This window comes from Olea europaea, chromosome 17 (genome assembly GCF_002742605.1).
Source record: "Olea europaea var. sylvestris chromosome 17, O_europaea_v1, whole genome shotgun sequence".
NCBI lineage: Eukaryota > Viridiplantae > Streptophyta > Magnoliopsida > Lamiales > Oleaceae > Olea > Olea europaea.
Window position 1 is genome coordinate 2,138,521 of NC_036253.1, and position 20,188 is coordinate 2,158,708.

At 31.8% G+C, this 20,188-nt stretch overlaps 2 protein-coding genes across 3 annotated transcripts; both read right to left on the reverse strand.

The window, feature by feature from the left end:
• Positions 1-366: 366 nt before the first annotated feature.
• On the reverse strand, positions 367-5,026 carry LOC111366009 (CBL-interacting serine/threonine-protein kinase 1-like). Of its 2 annotated transcripts, none has more exons than XM_022986619.1 (12): positions 4,814-5,026; positions 4,391-4,453; positions 2,644-2,715; positions 2,429-2,536; positions 2,203-2,283; positions 1,947-2,126; positions 1,644-1,862; positions 1,455-1,559; positions 1,214-1,330; positions 992-1,054; positions 828-902; positions 367-739 (listed from the first exon to the last, which is right to left on the reverse strand). In XM_022986619.1, exons 1-12 carry the CDS (start codon positions 5,024-5,026, stop codon positions 671-673), a joined length of 1,365 nt encoding a protein of 454 aa, XP_022842387.1. In that variant the 3' UTR covers positions 367-670. The 2 variants fall into 2 exon arrangements, with proteins under 2 accessions (XP_022842387.1, XP_022842388.1); XM_022986620.1 differs by having other exon boundaries at positions 524-739; positions 4,391-4,460; positions 4,814-4,966.
• Positions 5,027-14,128: 9,102 nt separating this feature from the next.
• On the reverse strand, positions 14,129-20,182 carry LOC111366010 (CMP-sialic acid transporter 4-like). The gene is made up of 15 exons (XM_022986621.1): positions 19,998-20,182; positions 19,594-19,654; positions 19,417-19,480; positions 19,198-19,309; positions 19,001-19,080; positions 18,338-18,413; positions 18,148-18,248; positions 17,860-17,931; positions 17,678-17,726; positions 17,498-17,539; positions 17,121-17,242; positions 16,594-16,653; positions 15,789-15,837; positions 14,651-14,745; positions 14,129-14,534 (listed from the first exon to the last, which is right to left on the reverse strand). The coding sequence occupies exons 1-15, from the start codon at positions 20,022-20,024 to the stop codon at positions 14,483-14,485; spliced, it is 1,062 nt and encodes a 353-aa protein (XP_022842389.1). The 5' UTR covers positions 20,025-20,182; the 3' UTR covers positions 14,129-14,482.
• Positions 20,183-20,188: the final 6 nt, after the last annotated feature.

Consider the following 20,188-nt stretch of genomic DNA (forward strand, 5'->3'; position numbering starts at 1 on the left):
CTATTTGTGAAAGAAAAATTCAAAAATGACAGCTGAAATAATGAAATAACGGTTAAAAAATTGATTTTAATGTCTTATAACCTGTACCAAACAAGCACCTAAAATAACTTTACGTTATTGATTTTCTGAACTTTTCTAGAAAAAATCGAGATAAGAGACACTATTCAACCATCTCTTGAGAATGGAGTCACAAGTTGTTAAATGTTATATCAATTATGATTGTAGTCACGTTTTAGAAAATATAGTGAATCGTGTATAGAGTAAACTATTTTATTGAGTATAACTCCAGTGTACAAAAGAAAATAAATGTAGCACTTCGAAATTTTTCTTGTTTTACATATATAGATGTCATATACTTGTTGCACGTGTAATAAACTGAAGATAATTTAAGCTGAAAAGCTCATTTAAATATTATGATGTTCGATTTTACAAACAAAATGCCTATTTCTATCTAACGCTTCCATCAACTGATGTTTATCGCCCTAACAAGACTCCCGGAATTCTGGATTCTCGACCGAGCAGCTCAATGAGGGGAAACGACCTCATTTTTCAAACCATTGGACAGAATCAATAGAATAAATGCAGTTATGTACTTTGAGTATTTCAATGATGAATATTACTCGACATTTAATCATAGATAATTACCTAAACTGACTTATATATACATTTGTCATACATCAGTGGCTAGAAGCTCTTGGCTTCGTGGTACACCCAAATCACTAGATAGCTTTTCGCAGAGCTGCATAAACAATCGGATACTTAAAACCGTCAAAAAATTAAATAGGCCATGAAAAATGTTGGTATAGAGATGACTACTCGAGGACTACCTGTCTATATGATATAGGATCGCCATACGATTTTCGCAACTCCACTACATGCAAAGATGGGCTTATCTCAAATACCTGCCATAAGAAGAAAATTATTACTATAGATTGAAATTTAGCACAATAATGTCATGTGCTAAAGCATCGTCGCTACGAATAATACTTACTTCTGCTGCTACAGATAGACTACCAGGGCTTTTTTGTCCTTTGTGCTCCTGGATTACTTTCAACTATACAAATTGACAACAACTCTATGTAATTAGCAAAATCCATGGGACAACATCTCCTAAAAATTACAGTCACAGATCGCACTACTGATAAATTGTTGGCATTCAAATTTTAAAAGATCAGATTTTCTGAGGGAAAAAGTTGGTGGAGATAATACTAACCTTTCCATTTTTCTTCTGGACTTGAAATCCCATTTGAGTCACCGAATCTTCTATCTTCTCAAGTAATTCTCGTTGGCAGTGATTTGACGTGAATCTTATTTTCCTCTCAGAAACGTCCTGAAGTAAACACATAAGATTATTTCTTTATTTACGGATTCCATTTTTGTCATTTCTGTAAGAATGTATATCTTATTCAAAGATATATATGTAATAATTTTGATATTTGTAAATACATTCCTACCTCTTTCTCAAAGAAGCCAGATAGATCTAGACACGAGGACATTCCAATCAGCTGGAAGGCATTGATAAGGGTGGGTGATTCTGGGTCTTTCTCCGCATCTGATGGCTATGTAATAGATAGAAGTCATCAATTTTAATACAGAATTAATGAATTAAAGCCAGTGAAGGATAGTAATAAAGGAGTTCTTACCGGCTCGTGAATTGATGATACTTCATCATCCGAGTACACATTTTCTTCTTCATCTTCTTCAACGGGTTCTACAGGAACATAGTCTTGTTTGAACCAGTCATTTTCCTTTATCTGAGCCATTGTCATCCGAGTACAAGGATTGGGATCCAAAATCCTCTTTATTAGGTTCCGAGCTCCTGGAGACAGCCATTTGGGTATCTGAGCATCCCCTTTAAAAATCTGATATGCAAATGGAAGATTACATAAAGAAGATTTCTCACAAGTAAGAAAAGAAATCACCATGCCACGAATATAAGGGACTACCTTCTGATAGAGTACTGCCAGATTTCGATCATCAAAAGGTAGGTACCCTGTCAGAATTACATATAAGATAACACCGCATGACCAGGTATCTGAGGTGGCACCATTGTATCCCCTATTAGAAAGAATTTCAGGTGCAACGTAGTTTGGACTTCCACAAGTAGTATGCAGCAATCCATCATCCTACATTTTGACAGAAATAATTAAGTGATAGGAGAAGAATTAAGCAAGAAAATTTGGATTTTTTTGTAAATTATACCCGAAAATGTTGTGGTAATGCACTGAGGCCGAAATCTGATATCTTTATGTTTCCGTTGGCATCAATCAAAACATTCTCCAGCTGCATTTCAGAAGAAAATGTCAGGGAATGAAAAATAAGTGCTTTATGTAAACGTATGTACCATTCCGAGATACTTAAACATCTGCATAGTTGTCCTCTCTCTCCTATGTTTTATATATATAAATATTTTCAAATATTAAGTTACCTTGAGATCTCTATGAAAAACGCCTCTATTGTGGCAGTAACTAACACCATCAATTAACTGCTGGAAGAACTTCCTTCCTTCAGCCTCCGAGAGTTTTCCTTTAGATGACTGTAAACCATTACCATTGAGCAACATTAAATTTCAAAATCCAAATTTGAGATCATTCTTCAAGCAGTCTGTTCGACTGCTTTGTATATGTTGCAAAAGGTACTTACAATCCGATCAAACAATTCTCCGCCATTCACGTATTCAAGGACCATGTATATCTTGGTTTTGCTTGCCAAAACCTGGTTGTTCATTAATCGGAAGAAACACAATTAAATCCAGCCATATAAAAGATTAAAAGCATTGACATAGTGAAATTACTGATCACGTTTGGTTGATTAGTGACAAACTGATTACTGCATGAGAAGTACTTCTCTATTTTAAAAACGAACGTCTTTACTGGAATCTTTTTGTTTGACAAAGTCTATACAGGTTTAGAGAACTAAAACTGACTGAACAAAATTATTCAAAATGTTTTTCAACTTACAGGTTGAAACGATCTATGAAATATAATTCAACAACGTTTCTAATCCCCTGTTTGACAACCATATTTTCAAACTCTTTTTTCTACATAATCATTTTCAACAGCACATTCACACAATAAAATATTATATATGTAAACCCAAAATCTTGAACTGCTTTTTAACCACACATTCTCCTAAAAAACGCTATTCAAAACTTTGTTTTTCACAGTTAACAATTATCAAACAGGGGCACACTTGATTTAAGTTCCTATTTGGGCCCCATTTTTTACATTTTTTCAAAATTCATTTTTAACCACACATTCAACTATAAAATAATATTAAATGTAAAGTCAAAACTTTTCGTTATTTTTTAACCATATATTCTATAAAAAATCACTATTTCAAAACACACTTTCTCCCCAACATTTATTTTACTGGAGCCCAAACAAGGGCTAAAAGTCAAACACAAATTTATTTGGAGGCTGCAAGCAACATGCTGTTGTATTTTAAAAAGGAGGAATATTTTCCACCCCAGCTTTGGTTTGACAGTGAAATAACATCCCAAAGCTAGGTGCATTAAACTTTGTTAATCAGGCAAGAAAGAGGCCCGTCAGATCTCAAGGTCCATTTCTACCACTCAAATATTCCTGGTCCCGCAGCTCCATGGAAAAAAGAGGATAAAAAGGGAGAATTTCGACATGTGAATCAACTCTACGAGAGATTATTCTCTGGTGCTGGTAATATGAAAGCACTACACCACAAGTCATATTTTGATGCATAAAGCATACATGGCGATAAGCCAACGGAATGTCAATTTGGATATTTCGGTAAGATTTAATGTCATCACATGTCTGTCAAACTTGTCTAGCAATTATGTAGACTGCACCACAAGATGATAAATCAGGGGGCCATGTTTGAAACCAAACCAGAATTGTTTGATCTCGAATTGTTGGTGGACTGCCAACCACGTCAACCATGTAATATAACTCTTAATAATGGCATTAATACTTAATAGAAAGTGAGGTACTAATACTAAACAAGATTAGATCAGAAATCAGAATTGCATCGGCTCGAATTAACAAATTGAAGCAAAGAACTAGGCCCACCTTGTGGTGGACCTTCACAGCTGGCTTTGTTAAAATCAAAGGTGAAAAAAAAGTGATTGTTTAGGGTTGCTTAAACTCAAAGACTTCCACACACAACCTCTCAAAGGATAAGGATTCTATTGGATATTGAAGAAATTCCAACAAAATAAATAACGGAAAAAGCAGGAAGAATTCTTCATGAAAACGCAAAGAATCCATAAAGTGAAAAGGTAGAACTTCATCATTTTTATTCGTTTCGTAATAATAAGATCTGAAATTATTCCGAAAAAATATATCGAGAAGAGAAAAAATGGAAAACAGAAATAATAACTTTCAGTTCTTTCGAAATTGATTGCTTATGCACGTACCTCATGTAATCTCACAACGTTTGGATGCTTGATAAGTTTCAAGGTTCCAATTTCTCTCTTAATCTGCATGCTTGAGTAAAAAATTCCACGTCGTCAGTTCCTTTTTTCAGACTAAAAATCATGCTTCGAATGAATTATACCCGAAAAAATAAAATAAAAAATAAAATAAATAACTCGTTTCAGAAGAAAGAAAACTTCAATAACTGACAAAATTAGAATAATATGTTCCAATTCAGATCTTCTCAGAAACACCCATCCTATTCCCAGTTGTTCAACCATCAAATTGACATATAATAATCAATCGTGATTAACAACCGACATTGTTTCATGCATTCAAAGGAAAAAAAAGAAAAAAAAAAAAGACCATTCATCAATTTTTTCGAGTTAATCAAAGGGAAAATTGTGTGATCAAGAAGAAATGACCTGGTCGGTGATCTTGAGGTCAATTATTCTATTCTTCTCCAAGATCTTAATAGCGAATGACTGGCCTGAATCCACGTTTTTTGCGTACTTAACTTTTCCAAAATTTCCTTCTCCAAGAGTCCTTCCCAATTCGTATTTGCCCAGTCGCATTCCCTTCTCCTCCCGTCGTTTAATCTGCTCTGGTCCCTCTCTCCCTTCTTGTATCAATACCATTCCCTAATCACTAACAATTGCAACTCAAACTTACCGCAAACCTCTCAAACCCTGAAAAATCTGGTTCTGAATATTTCTGAATTTGGTCAGCTTTTGCAACGAAATATTGGCTTACAACTCCAATGGCAGCATGCCTGTTTAAATCGTGTAGTTAATAAGAGAAAATTACACAAGACACCCTCCTACCTTTTCAAAAATTACAAAAACCTCCCATCTAAAAGTAAATTATAAATGTGGACTTTTCAATTTTACCCCTGTATGCTATATTTTACATTTGTTTATTTTTCTTTTTCCTTTTTTTTTTTTTGAGTGGAAGGGTAATGAAGGTGTGGTACCAATCTTTAAACTACTTTTTTTTTTCATTTTCTTATTTGTAAAATAATCTTAATTAGAAAATGATGTAGCTTTTAACCCCCTATTTAATTCTCATTAAAATGAGTTTTTAAGGAAAATGAGTTTTGGAATAATATTTTTTGCAGAATGTATGATTGAACATGAATTTTAGAAAAAATAGAGAATGATAAACAAATAGTAGATAAATAAAAGAAGGTGTTTCATATATTATTATAACAATATTTAAATAAATAATTATCTAATTTTGTAAATTTGATTGATAATAACTTACTAGTATTCAATAATGGAATACACGGTGAGCATCATTCACTCTTTTTTTTTTTTTATGTAATCAAATATAATTTGTTCATATGACCTTACTTTCTTGAAACCAGATCGAATAAATTATCTACATAGTTGAAAATAATTTAGAAAAAATATGTCATATGTTAAAAATTTATAATTTTGATCCATCCAAATTATTCACAATCATCTTGAAAGATACTATGCAATAAAATATATTTTTTATTTTTAGAGTGTCATGAGATAGAAGGATTAAATTTTATTCCTCGTTCTCTTAAATTTTGGATCAAAATCGTTCAAATTTTGAACCTAGAGGGGAGTTGTGTAATTTTCACTATTAATAAACAGCACATGATTGGTCTCTTCATCTACGTGACACGGCAAGCGCATTCCGTCAAACGACTACTGCCGTCTAACTTTGAATTAAATATCGCACGTTTTTCCGCGTATCCGAATCCTATCCCGGAATCTTCAAACGTTTGAGATGTATGAATACGTTTTGAAATATTAAATTGATAGAAAAATATGTAATTTTTTTTTTTAAATTGGGTTTGATTTAATATTGTTTTATTAAAGAATGTGTGGTTAAAAAAATAGAGAAAAATATATTTTGAAAATAATGAATCAAACAAGAGCTATAAAAGGACAACGCTTTGGCCGAATTTAATATTAAGGGTGTGTTTGTCACCCATTATTTGCAACGAATATATTATGGAATAGTGATTGATATTGAAATGTGTGGTTAAAAAAGAAAGAAAGATTTTTAATTTATGTATAATATTATTTTAATAAAAAATGTGTGGTTGAAAATGAGTACTGTAGAAAAAAAGGGAGAGAATGGATGGCAAATAGGGGCTAAATAAAAATTAGGTTTTTTGAGAGCTTGTTTTAGCCCCATTTTCTTTTGATTTGATAGAGAATTTGTAGTTAAAAAATAGAGTAATGTTATTTAGCCCAATGAGGTTGCAAGAAATAATGATGGGCTAAACGAAATGTTTTTTTTAACCTATCATCTAACGCTATCTAAACTGCAGTTGTATAGCATTACTCTAAAAAAAAAAAAAGTTTTGAATTTACGTATAATATTATTTTATTAAAAAATACGTTATTGAAAAGAAATGAGAGAAAGATGTATTTTGAATATAATGGAAATCAGATAAAGGCTAACCATTTCTTTTCTTTTCTTTTCATGCGAATAAAATAGTTCCTTATAATTTATTTTAGGTTATTTATTCATGGACCCAAGAATGTGAAGCATCCTTGAATGCATGCGTTAATATTTAGAGGATGTTTTGGTAGGCGTTTATAATCCCTTCGAGTAAAAAATACTTTTGTGTAATTACTTTTTATTCACACGTTTTGTAAGATTTATAAGTAATATTTAATTCTTCACCAAATATATTTATTTGCTTATAATTGACTCCCAAACTACAAGCCAATTTTATCATGAAAATGGTGAAATGAGTTATGTCAATGACTTTAAGTTAAATGATTTATTTGTCCTCTCATTTTTAAATAAGCAAAAGATATTAATAATAAATACAAAAAGTAAAATTAAATATTTTCCCCTTATTTAGAGCATGCTAATAAAATTTTTGAATGAAAATGTCATTAAGGACTATATGTTCTAATTAATATAAAGTTTGAGATAATAATTGGATAAAACAGAGTTGGGAACATATGTGGGATTATACGTAGAGGTTAAAGGCCTTTAATTAATTAAAATAAGTTACGTTTATTAAAAAAAATTATGGTGAGAATATAATTTCTTTTATAAATTTTACTGACAGCCATTTGAGAAAGGAAAAAAAAAAAAGAAATAAAAAGACTAAATATCCTTACTGAGTACACCAAATTCCAATTTAAATCCTTATAAGTCCTTTTTTTTTCTCTCTCATCAAGAACATTTATGCTTCTTTATCTTCACAACAAAAGTTTATCCATCGGGATAGAATCTCGCTTAAATTTATTATTTTTCCCTGCCTCCGTCTACAATTCGATCATAGAATCTACAATTCAAAGTGTCGTATTTTACAATTCAACTATGAAAAATAGATTCGACGGTTGAAATGGTAAAAATCGACAAATATAAGGTTGAAATGTCAAATTCTATAGTTCAACTCTCAAACTCGACAATTTGGAAGATCACAAAAATAATAAATAAACAGCTCGACTCCAATTTCCTGAAAAAGATAATTATTCAACATTTTAAAGGGATTTTAAGGATTTTTGTAAATAATCATATAGTTCAGTAGAAAAAATATCGTTATACTTGAATATGATACTTCAAACATCAATGACGATTATGAAAATGAGATACATTTTGTGATTTTTTGCAGATTGGTAATATTATAGGTATGATTGCATGTAGATAGCTAGTCTTGAAATTTGTCTTGTTGCTCTCAAAAGTTATGAGCCAAGTAACTCTATGATGTCTTGACCACTCAAAAGAAGTGTCCATTCAAGAGGATGGTATATGTTGCAATTTACATCCAAAAGTGGTCATGTTATACAAATGTTTCTCAAAGTAGACACATTTCAAATCCATCCTTCTAATTTGGTCACATTTTCAAATTTATCTTATTTATATTAATTCCAATAGAGCATAGTTGAGTTGAGTTTTATGTACCATCTCCAAGAGTCATTAAAAGTGACATGTCATTTATTTTAAAGAATCAAATTTTGAAATTATATTTAAAGAAACTCTTTATTTAGACTTCTCAATATAGAGTGTGAGTTCAATTCTTTATTTGTGTGTTTATCATGATTGCATTTAATGAAATCGCAAGATCCAATCCTTCATTTGCTTATTTTATCATATTATTGAATATTTTAGCCATTGGTTTAATATATGTACTGTTAAATAAACGAGTTAAAAACAATAAATGATTGTTGGGAAGTAAAATAAAGAGCTTATTGAAGTGTATAAGAAATCTTACTATTTAAAATCAAATATGCCCCATAATACAATCAAAATGATCTTTAAAAATAGAGCAAATTACATAAACCATAGACACGTCCCTTTTCAAAATTGAATTGTGCTAAGTGTATAATCCACATGTTCCATCTTGATTGATATCATGTGGGAATTCAAAAAGTGTACGATGAAAGTGTGTTTTCTTTAAAAAACTGTCCAATCACGTATCACCGCGTGACAAATATAATAGAACAAATTAATACAGTTATTTGAAAAGTTTAATACCATTATTAATATTGCTATAAATTAATAAAATTATTGCTTAAATTTTTACTTATGTATAATTTAATAAGGTTATTTGAAATTTTATTAAATTGAAATTTTATTAAATGTTATATATTAATAAAATTATTGCTTATGATTATTTTCCCTGACTAATAATTAATAAATCAACATGCAATAAATGTTCAAATAATTTAATAAAGTTATTTGAAAATTTATTAAACGTTTTATATTGCTTCATTTAATAGCATTACATCTTTTTCTTTTTTATACTCTGTACATTTACACTATACTAATTTTTAAAATTAAAGTAACGCTATCAAAGTATTAAAAATGCAAAAAACATTGGCATCAGAAGGTTTAAATATCTTGTCTTAGATTCTTTTTAGTTCAACTTTTTATTAAATATGTTTGATAAATTTTAGTTTGCCCATTAAATGATAAATCAATATGGATAAAAATATAGATAACTTTATACAAAGAAAGAGGAAAAATCAAATAAGAAAGCAAGATTTTATTTGAGGACAAAATGGAAAATTTATATCAAAAGATGTTTTTGGAATTTTAAAAAGAGAAGGGATGTGTCTGTAATTATCATAAACTTCATGGGCATTTCTGAAATTTAAAGATTCTTGAAAGAAAAAGATGCTCTTAACATGGTATTCACGTGGATTTTTATGATTGATTAATTGACCGGCATGTGGTCCTCAACGGCTTTGAGTGGTTCGATTGCTTCAACCTTGTTTGGACTTTTGAACTAAATAATGTATTTTCGAGGCATCCTGTTCACATGGTTAAAAAAGAGCCCCTACTTGGGCTCATTTTTACAAAAAAATATATTTTTTTAAACTTATTTTTAATCACATTCTCTTATAAAATAATGTTATATGTAATGTCATAATTTTTTTTAAATTTTTTTTAATCATATATTCTCCAAAAAAAATTATTTCAAAACGCATTTTCTCTAAAAATCTCATTTTAACGAAGTCCAAACAGGGTGGAAACTCGTGATGCAGATGAATTTCGACTGTGTTACTCATTTATACTAGAGATAAAAAAAAGAGTTGAATTGAACAGTAAGTCTTAATCGTATACCTTAAGTAACTAGTACCGCTTATTTTGGTTAATTTATTCAACTTTTGTGTCTAATTCATATCAATCGTTATGGCACAGTAAAAACGTTTTACATCTTGCAATAAACAATATTTTATTTCAAAATTTTTTTTATCATATAATTAACAAGATTTTTTTATTTTTTTATTTTAATAAATTATATACATAGACGTTGAAAAAATCAATGCCCAAAGCAAGAAATATATGTACAAGATGCAAAAAGTCATTTTATTTGGGCCCAACATGTCTAATCGGAAATAACGATTTGATGTTTGCTCAATTATATTTATAGAGCGGTTGGGCTTGGAAACATGAAAATTGAGTGTATGAAATCAATTCAAGTCACAACTTGGAGCCGGTGTTTCGCATTGATATGTGGTACATATGAACAGAATGTGAAATATAAATGTCCATATTTATTACCACCTGTTGATCTCGATATTTTTATTATGGTCATTGAGATTGATATATTTCGATAATTGTATTATAATAGACGTGTGGGTCCATGTTTAATTTGTCACAATACATCGATTTTTGACTCTAAAATTATGCTTTTCAGAACCCCACATTACTAGAGCTTTAAGATTTCAGACTTTACGACATCAATCATGCTACTTAAACAATATTTATTTACATTCTTAGTTAACAACACATACTTAGCAATATCATATTCATCTATTTTAAAAACTATTTTTTAAATCAATGGTCCAAATTTTAACAATATCAATATTTTCAACAATAACTGTACAATTAGCTTTATTCTTACAACATAAATAGTACATATAGTTAATTTGTGTTTCATCGATCATTCTCACCTTCCCTTTATTGTTTTCAATTCTTTTATAATCAATAAATTAATTTTGATCAAGATTTTAAAGCCAAATTATGTATTTTAGTCTCTATTTGATTCTTATTTTCTAAAATTCATTTTTCAATCATATTATTGGATTTTGATATCCAATAAATTTGGACGATGAAGTTAAAACATTGTTAGATTAATTATATCGACACCAGAATTGACTGGCTCGACTTTGCCTTTCTTGATTTTGTCCTCAGTAACCTTGACATCGCCCTTGGTACCATAAGTCGTCGTCTTCTTATAGATGTACCCTTTATAACACCGATCTATATGGATTAAGTGTCACTAAATAATATGTAGAATTAATATTTGGGGTGGACAAAATGACCAAACCAAACCAAATTGTTCAAGTTTGATTTTATGAAAAAAATAAATTAATGATTCCAGTTCTTAAAAGTTGGAAATGAGAACCATTTGATACTGATTCTAATTCGATTCTAATTCTAGAACCAAGAACTAAACTTAGTTAATCACAATTTACACTAAAAAGAATCAACATTTAATTGAAAATTAGAATAAAAACATTATGTACCTTTAATTTCTTGTTTCTCAATGTGGAGATTGTAGACCCTAATTCATTTTGGAGGCCTAGACCCTAATTCATTTCTCATTTTCAATTTATACACCGACTCTCATATGGAGACCAACAACTAACTCTCGCTGTCTACCATTTCACTCAACCACCACCATCGCATCGATTTTTGAAATTGAAACATCAACTTTTGGTTCTTCTTCAAATGTTCTTTCTCTTTTTTCTCAGTCAGTAGTGGAACTAAAACCAATGCAAAGCATAACCAAATGGTTCGGTTCCATTACTTAAAACAAAATTTTCATTTGGTTCCATTACAAAAAAATACAATTGGTTCATGGCTCATTCAATTATCCTGAAACTAGATTCAAATAGAATTATGTTCACTCCCAATTGAACGAGCCACTTTAATCTACCTATCATTGAACTTATCACAATCATACATAGTGAGGACGACTTTTTTCTACTAAACTAATATTCCACATAAAATTTCTTTTTTGAATAATACTACTTGTACACAATAGAGTTATATAATGATTTATATACAGGTGATGTGTCAAAAAGTGAGTAGTGATTTTTTATTTAGTTGTAAAATTTATGATCCAATTATATCTCATCACATCATGTATATATAAATAATTATGTATATGTAGTACAATTGTTCTTTTTTACCTTAAAAAATGAAATTGAGCTTGGGGGCAAGTCTGGGCTAAGGATAGACCTGGTCTCCCATCCATCCACCCTTGACACCACTTAAACTGATGTTAGATTACATTTTTTTTTTAACTACACATCCTGAAAAAATATCACTTTGTAAATATATTTTCATAAAGTCTCTAAAAATCTATATGAACTGATAGTAACAAAGGCTAATAATCTTTAACGCATCAATGTACAAAATTAAATAAAATCAATTAACGAAATCACGTGACTAATTAGTTACCTGATTTAGTCCATGTTTGACATCCCTTAAATCAATTTTTTTCTCAAACTCATTTTCAATCACACATTTACATAATAATATATTTTGCGCTCAAACTCAAAACTTTTGGCACGTGTTTCAACTATCTAGCTAGTTTAATTGATTATGGCACCCCTCTTTGTCAAAATCCAACTAAACACAAATGCAGTTATAAGTTGATTAGAAACAAAGGCAAAAAATGAAGGTATTCAGATCAAATATCGGTATGTTATGTTCTTTAAAACCAATCAATGTGAAATCAAGAGGGGCACAACTTGCGGTTTAACCCGTCTGCTGCTTGAGGAGCCAATATGTAGACTCCAGGATTTAATCACTGTAAGGTGGATACATGGATATCAAAAAAATAAAAATAAAAAATGGTGTAGATCTAGTAACACTTAGAATCAGATGTGTCAAGTATCCCAACTATGGTTATTAATTTTCTTTGTCTATCACGTCTGTATCAATGATTCTGTGGCGTGTTGAAACCATGTCAAGAAGTAACAGGATAATAGACTTTGTCGTAATTTCAAATTATGCTCTTCAAATTTTGTGCAGGGCCGTGGAATCGAGACTAACCTTGTTGCTCAATCTAGCCCCTGATTGACGGTCATCATTTCAAAACTTTTTTCATACTCATTTTTAAGCATGCATTCTTACAATAAAATAATATTCATGTAAATCCATTTTTTTTAACGACAAATTCTTCAAAAATCTACTATTCAAAGATTCATTTTACAAAAAGAAAATGAATGTCATACAAGGTTTAAATATGATTCCTTGAACATTGGCATGGTAATCATTTAGCCCATGTTTGATGGTTATTATTTGAAAACATTTTTTTATAAATTTATTTTCAACTAAACATTCACACAATAAAATATTTTGTATATAAACTCAAATTTTTTTTCATACTTTTTAATTACATATCCTACACAAAGTCATTATTCAAAACAATAAAACATTATTTTTTTTTCAAATAATTATTATCAAACAGCAGCTTAATATAGCTTCATTTCCCACTCTTCCTCCGATGTGTCATCAGTCGATGAAATAATCAATTTTTTTCTTCTCTCGTTTCAGGTGAAGCACCCGGAAGTTGCACAATTCCTTGAGGGGCAGGCTTTGAGATTGTGTTTTCAAGTATAGCGAAATTTTGGGCTAACGGCATATTCTGTCAACATCACAACATGTTGTGTTCACATTGGAGAACTCTAAACACAGTGAATTGATATTGTCTCGGGGTCACAGTTACACATTTTGACACTTCTACGGAAAAAGCCAAACAATCCGCGCCGTTTCCGCACCCTCACATGACCGATATGGATTTCCCATGAATAAAATAATCTCGACCCCCCATGTGTGTATATTATGTCAACCTTGCGATCACCTGCGGAGGCTATATAGATTGGTCCAACTTCTATTTATGAAGGTGGTAATATTGTAAGCTGTACTAGCATTTGTAGATCTCTCTCTCCCTTTCACTAGGGATTACACATTCAATTATTTTGGGCCAGTAACAATCAGATCGCTCAACTTCAATAATAGTCACTTTTAACAGTTTTTTTGACTAAAATTGCCATCCCAACTTAGGCAAACACGCCACCTGATGATATCGTGGCTGCAAAATCTTGGAATTAGGAAGACACGTGTATCATTTTAAGGTTCTAGTACAATTATGATGTCAAGTTTAGACAGGAGCTAATGGAGTGATGAAACTGCCGTGGAATAAAATATTTGCCATTTGAGCAAGATGATCAGGTTAATTGCAAGGGCTAGTAATGCACAATGCCTAAAGAAAGAAAAATTTGCCAAACATACATTTAACATTGACCTTCTACCGCCAACCATATTATCTCCTTCAACCACGAATTTTCCTTTTCATCGTTGCTGAATTTTCAATAAAAAGGAAAATACACCGTCAAGGTTATACGCTACCCAACGTCGGGATAAGATTTTTGGAAAAAACTTCTTGTCCAGGGCCATGTCCAGGGCCACATGGGCCCTGGACGTATAGCATAACTCAAGATTTTTATCTGTAAAATTGATGAAGGATACAGAAACAAATAATGAAAAGAAAAAAAAAAAAGAAAAAAAAAGAAGAAAAATCATCAGCATTTGCAAAGACAACTCAAACATGGCTGAAACTATAAGATTCACTATCTCTGGAGCTTCCCAATGGAGTGCAAATATACTGCGACGGAGACAACACTGAAGGCAGAATTACGTTAGTCAGACATTTTGAATTCATTCATTCATGTTCCAAAAGCATGCGTGACTTAGCGTGCGAATGTTGACTGAAGTGAAATTTAAGCATAAATACTCACGTGGAACCAAGAAAGAAGGCAAGGGATAAATGAAATCCAAAGAGGAAAACAGATAACACTGCTGTCAGCAGCATTGCAACTGATGTAGAATACACCTGCAATAGTGATGCAAACCATAATAAACATTTCTAATTTATCGTCCATTTTGATTACATTTCTTTAAACCACTTCTGCTGGCTCAAGGCCGCATACAGCAAATCAACATACCAGGACTCCGCATCAGAAATAGGCCTTTTTTTTTTGAAAAAATAATAATAATATGCTTGTTTGACAATGTTAATACGGCTTTTTCTTTCTCATTTTCGTTTTGGTCCAAGTTCTACTGTTTGTCGACCCTGAGTTTATTCGATACAACACTTTGTTGTTGTTACAGTCTTATTGTTTACTGGAGTTGAGACCACTAATGGGCAGATAGGTGAAAGAAAGAAATCAATGGGCTGGACCAATCAGCTGTTTAGGAATTCTCTCCTTATTTCTTCCATTCAACACATTCAGCTGGAACTCTACAACTTTCATCAAGTGCTTGGTGAAGCTGAACTTGGCGAGAAACATTGTAAGACTTTGTAAACGTTTTATTCTATTACTTTTGCTCCATGCAGCTGGTTGTTACTTGCATGGTTTGTTCAATGTAAGAGTACTGCAAGAAAAGATAAAGACTAGGTGCCTCCGGCTGTGGTGGCAACATGAGAAGGATCTATGGTTTCCTAACAAATTTGTATAACTGGTAGGTTTTAATGTATTTCTTCAAACACGTGTACTGTATTGACTTCCCAGCAGCCACACCATGCATTTAAAAATATCTCATTCACATCCTTGACGTTTGATCTGTATGACAACTTCATGGTAATTTTTATTGCATATTAATAGTATGTTTGAGAAGTATTTATAAATAGATAAAAACGAGTAATAGAAAAGTGAGTAGTACTTGTGTGTCCTATGAAATGTGTGGATAAAAAATGGTTTTACCAAAAGTATTTATAAACACTTCCGAAACATACTCTAAATCTGTCCCCATAAGAATTGGCCCATGGTCCACCCAGCAGGAGTACAAATCAACACCCAAGACTAAGCTAATAAACTGATGCATACTTGGAAAAAATGCACAAGTTCCATCAGATACAATATAAATAGTCTTTACCTTCACAATGTTGTCAGCATACTTCATGACCATTGATACTGCAATACCACTGCGTTGACATCAAGTGTATTAGTTCACAAAAATCTCTTTAAGAAAAAAAAATATGAATACATAAACGTTTTCCATTAACACATACTGTCAAGGAAAATATTAATATGGAGATTATAGTAATAGAAGAAACAAAAGGGTTAATCAACCTGAAATCACGTGTAGTTAACATCACAATATAACTTAGGTCAGTTACCAATAACTCAATTCAAAGAAACAAAATTAACTGTAGATATTTCATAATTCAGGGAATAATTATGTAAGGCATGTAAATAACGATGAAAATCAGAAAATTGCACCCAAAGTTAGGTCTATGTCCAGCTCATCATCCCCAGTACATAGTCTAGTCATTCAACTGCGAACTAAGGCCCTTCTCGTTTACCGTTAACTGATGTAGGGGTTTAGCTCAACGCACCAAACAGCAGCAGGTTTATACTAATCCTAATTAACCTCCAAAGACATAACACCACGTATAAAAAAGTAATAATACAAACAAATGAGCAAAAATATGAATAATTCAGGAGAACACATTAATAGAAAAATGCACAAGCCTTTCCATGGAGAGGCCGAAATCACATAGAAGTTCATTTCTAAAACTAGAACTCTTTATTTTTGTGTGAGAAAACTAGAGGTTCCCAGGACAAGCCTAGATTTATCCAAAGAGTAATAATTTTATTTTTGGCCCCATAACTGATGATTATCAATATTATAACATTTAGGCAAGTCAATCCAAGACAACATTAAAGGATATAAGTACCTCAGAGCATGATTCAAAATCATGAGAACTGTAACCAAAGAATATCCATGGAAGAATCCCCTGTGGAGCAAAAGAGTAACTTATATATCATGTATAAAATTGTAGAATCATGAATCTAGCATATCAAACTCTAATCTTGATGTTGTCAATTTGATGAAAATATTACATTACAAATTGAGGCCCTGTTTGAGCCGCATTCTTTCAAAAAAATATATTCTTAAACAGTGATTTGATATCATTTCAACAACACATTTTTCAATAAAATAATATTACATGCAAATCCAAAAAAATTTCTTCATTTTTTAACCACACATTCTCCATCAATCTACTATTCTAAAATACATTCTTTCAAAATAATGTGGCTCAAACACACCCTGAGTCTGCTCACTTAAGAAGTTAAAAGTAGGGTGAAAATATTTCATTACAAGTCATCAATCCTCTTGTATTGTTGACATAAGTAAGTGAAGCAAAAAGCACTCTCAAGCATAAATGAGAGAAACAACAAAAGCAAAGCAATATGAATTTACTTGTTCATGACCGCATCAAAATCTTGAACCAGTATGGCTATAGCATTAAAAGCCATCCCAAATACATACAACCAGAAGTTCTGCACATTAATATTCCTCGAAGGTCGCTTTTTAATGATAGCCTAGAGAGACAGCAGAAAACACATCAGTTATCAAAAACACTTCAAGCTGGGTCCAGTTTATCTTGACACCTTACAATATTGAAGTATAAAAAAGATCTTGATAAGAATTCTAATAAAGGTATTTGTTAGCTTAAAAGTAAGATGAATCGAATGGGACAATATTGGCCGAGAAATTTTATTGACTGATTTTAATTTTATTTTTTATCCTTTTTTCGGTATAAATCATACTTCCAAAGATAGTAGGGAAAGATTTACCTCAGTGTAGACTCCAGCAAAACCGCTCAGAAGGGCCATGACCTAAAATTGATTTCAAGAGTAATTTGAAGTGTCAACTTCTAGAAATCCTCAAGTAAAAGGGATCTTTTTTTCGACGAGTAATTATAGGCTTATCACAAGATTAGATTGTGCCATAAGATTTTCAGTTCAGCAACTCACAATTGCCATCACCCAACCTTGAAAAGGAGTTTGCAGAACTCGGTCGGAACTGGGAAGAAAATGTCATTCGGCAGGTACAAGGAAAAAAAATATATGGTCAGGATTCACAAATGAGAATATGATGACAATTCTAAAACTACACTGAGAGACAACAAGATTATTACACAACCACTCATTCTTACTTAGAGTTTAGTTGTGCTGTGGTGCATCCCGCACACAACAAAATGAAAGCTGCCCATTGGATCTCGCTCAACCTGGAAAAAAAAAAAAAATACAATTATGTTTAATCATTTTTTTGTTATGTAGTCTTTGTCATCCTTCCTTTACCACCTTCTCATCCACAAGTGTCAACCTAACTATTTCCACATTTGTACAAGTTAAAATCCATTGAATGCATATAGTAATTATATGTGGAGCCTTTCTTTGTTTGAAGTTCAAATTAAATCCCTCTAAATTGTGGAATGACTTACTGTTTCTTAAGAATGATACGGTATAAAATGCCTGTGCTGATAATGTTTAAATTCTTCAATATTTGATATCCAGGGGCATCTACATATGCAAAGATGTAATACTGCCACAAACAGACAAATTCAGAAAACAGTACTGCAACCAAGATAAAAATCCAAAGGAATTCAGAATATTCAGGACTCAAAAACCTACCTGAAGTAGATTCTTGATGAGATACAGAGCTGCAGGAATGGGGTAAACATTAACTTCATCCCATGAAGTACTCAACCTAATAGCAAGCACAAGAGTTTGAGAATGGGAAACAAAGGACATCATTCAGTTAGATGTGGAGTTGAAAACAATGAAATGGCAACTCTTGTAGAAGTTAGACAAGTTCAAACAATTAAAAGCAATATTCCATCTAACAGAAGATGTTATTGTGGATATCACATTTCAAAAGTTCTAAGGGTCCGATGCAAAAATTTTAACATACACAAAATTGTTAACTGTCTGTCAAAGTTGTCAAGAAAAATCACAACTGAGATCTGGAAGATGGCATTATGGCTGTTGCAAACACTAGAATATATCAACTTTTATTAGGACCATGTTTGTCCAGAACTGACTACATTTGCTTTTGATTTTGTTCATCCTTGCTTATGTAATGGAGGTAGTACCTTCCAAGTTTTAGATTCTGCTAAAATTTCTCTTTCTTCTCTTGTGCTCGAGAGGTATCGTATAGAAGAAAAGGGAAAAAATGTTGTCCAGAACTCCTTTTCAACTAAAAATAAAAATATACGTGCAAAATACAAGGCATCTATAGTCCATTTATTACCTAATAATAGATAAATGTGGAACTAGGGGAAGAAAAAGAATGACCTGTTATCCTCAGTAACACCTTCATTCCTCCATATTCTTGTTAAGGCTGCAAGTGATAGAGCACATTTCAAAGCTTCTACCTAATTACAGAGAAGAAAATCATTGGTATGTTCCAGAACCTACCTATAAAACGATGTACAATGAAGACACTATGATTATTAGATTGCTAATTAAAATTAAAATTGACATCCACTAACCAAAAAATTTGCAGTCGTTACACTGTACTCATACTTTCCAGCCCTCTTCGACCAGACAATGAGAATTGCTTGCGAACTCGTGAGAACAGTCAATGCAAGTGTTACTGCTGACCTATTTTGATCATCAGCGGAAAGATAGAAATAAGGTGAAGATACTTCCCCTTACCCCTCCAATTATTATAGCTCTAGACATGTAATAGAATTGAAAGACATTCATACTTGCGCTTCCACTTAGACTGGACACTGGAGTTGCCCCCCAACATGACCATACTATTAGCTGATCCTGTAATTGAAAAGCAGTGTGAGATCCAAAAAAAAGCAGGCCTTCGGAAAAAAACGGAGTCAGGGATTCATGTGACTCAGCAACAGGTTTAAGAATAGACAGAAATATGGCACCTGAAAGGGGTTTCCCTCTTGAGGTCTCGATATCATCATGAACTGCATCATGTTCTTTATTCTTGAATCGGCATTCAGGAACCAAAAACAAGCAAGAATTCAGATGGATTTGCATGTATAAAAACAAGGGTTTAGGAAAAAAATTAAAAATAAAAATAAGAGGGGTATTCAAAGAGCAAAAACAGCAAACAGTAAGCAGAATTTCCATTGAAAAAAAAAAAAAAAACTTGAACAAATAATTGACAATGAATTTAACTTTTTCAAAATAAGAGATACAATAAAACAGGCATTCAAGAATACAACGATCAATTATGTTGCAATTATTGCATTCCAACAAATTAAAAGTGACATGGATACACGATACTAAATCAGAGCAGAAAATCGACTTGAAGAAGAAAAGGCACCTGATCCTTAATTCTTCTGTAATCCATTTCCCACTATTCTCAACTATGTATCTTTTTGGTTTATAAGACAAGATTTCAAAACTGAATCAAGAAAAGTTAACGGTGTTCATCATCAGCTCCAGCCATTCGCTTAGCAGAGGAAGCTGGTAACTTTCATGGCCCGTTTGGAAACGCGTTTTCCGTGTCTCCCT

What these genes read in the sequence shown, in the direction of transcription:
- LOC111366010 (XM_022986621.1), bottom strand. Translation starts at nt 20,024, where the DNA reads ATGGATTACAGAAGAATTAAGGATCAG. An exon ending in CAGTCTAAGTGGAAGCGCAA is followed by an intron (nt 19,310 to 19,416) that starts GTATGAATGTCT and finishes TGATCAAAATAG; the next exon opens with GTCAGCAGTAACACTTGCAT. An exon ending in TTTGATGCGGTCATGAACAA is followed by an intron (nt 16,654 to 17,120) that starts GTAAATTCATAT and finishes TTTGCTCCACAG; the next exon opens with GGGATTCTTCCATGGATATT.
- LOC111366009 (XM_022986619.1), bottom strand. Translation starts at nt 5,026, where the DNA reads ATGGTATTGATACAAGAAGGGAGAGAGGGACCAGAGCAGATTAAACGA. An exon ending in TCCAGAAGAAAAATGGAAAG is followed by an intron (nt 1,055 to 1,213) that starts GTTAGTATTATC and finishes CAATTTGTATAG; the next exon opens with TTGAAAGTAATCCAGGAGCA. An exon ending in GTCTATCTGTAGCAGCAGAA is followed by an intron (nt 903 to 991) that starts GTAAGTATTATT and finishes TTCTTATGGCAG; the next exon opens with GTATTTGAGATAAGCCCATC.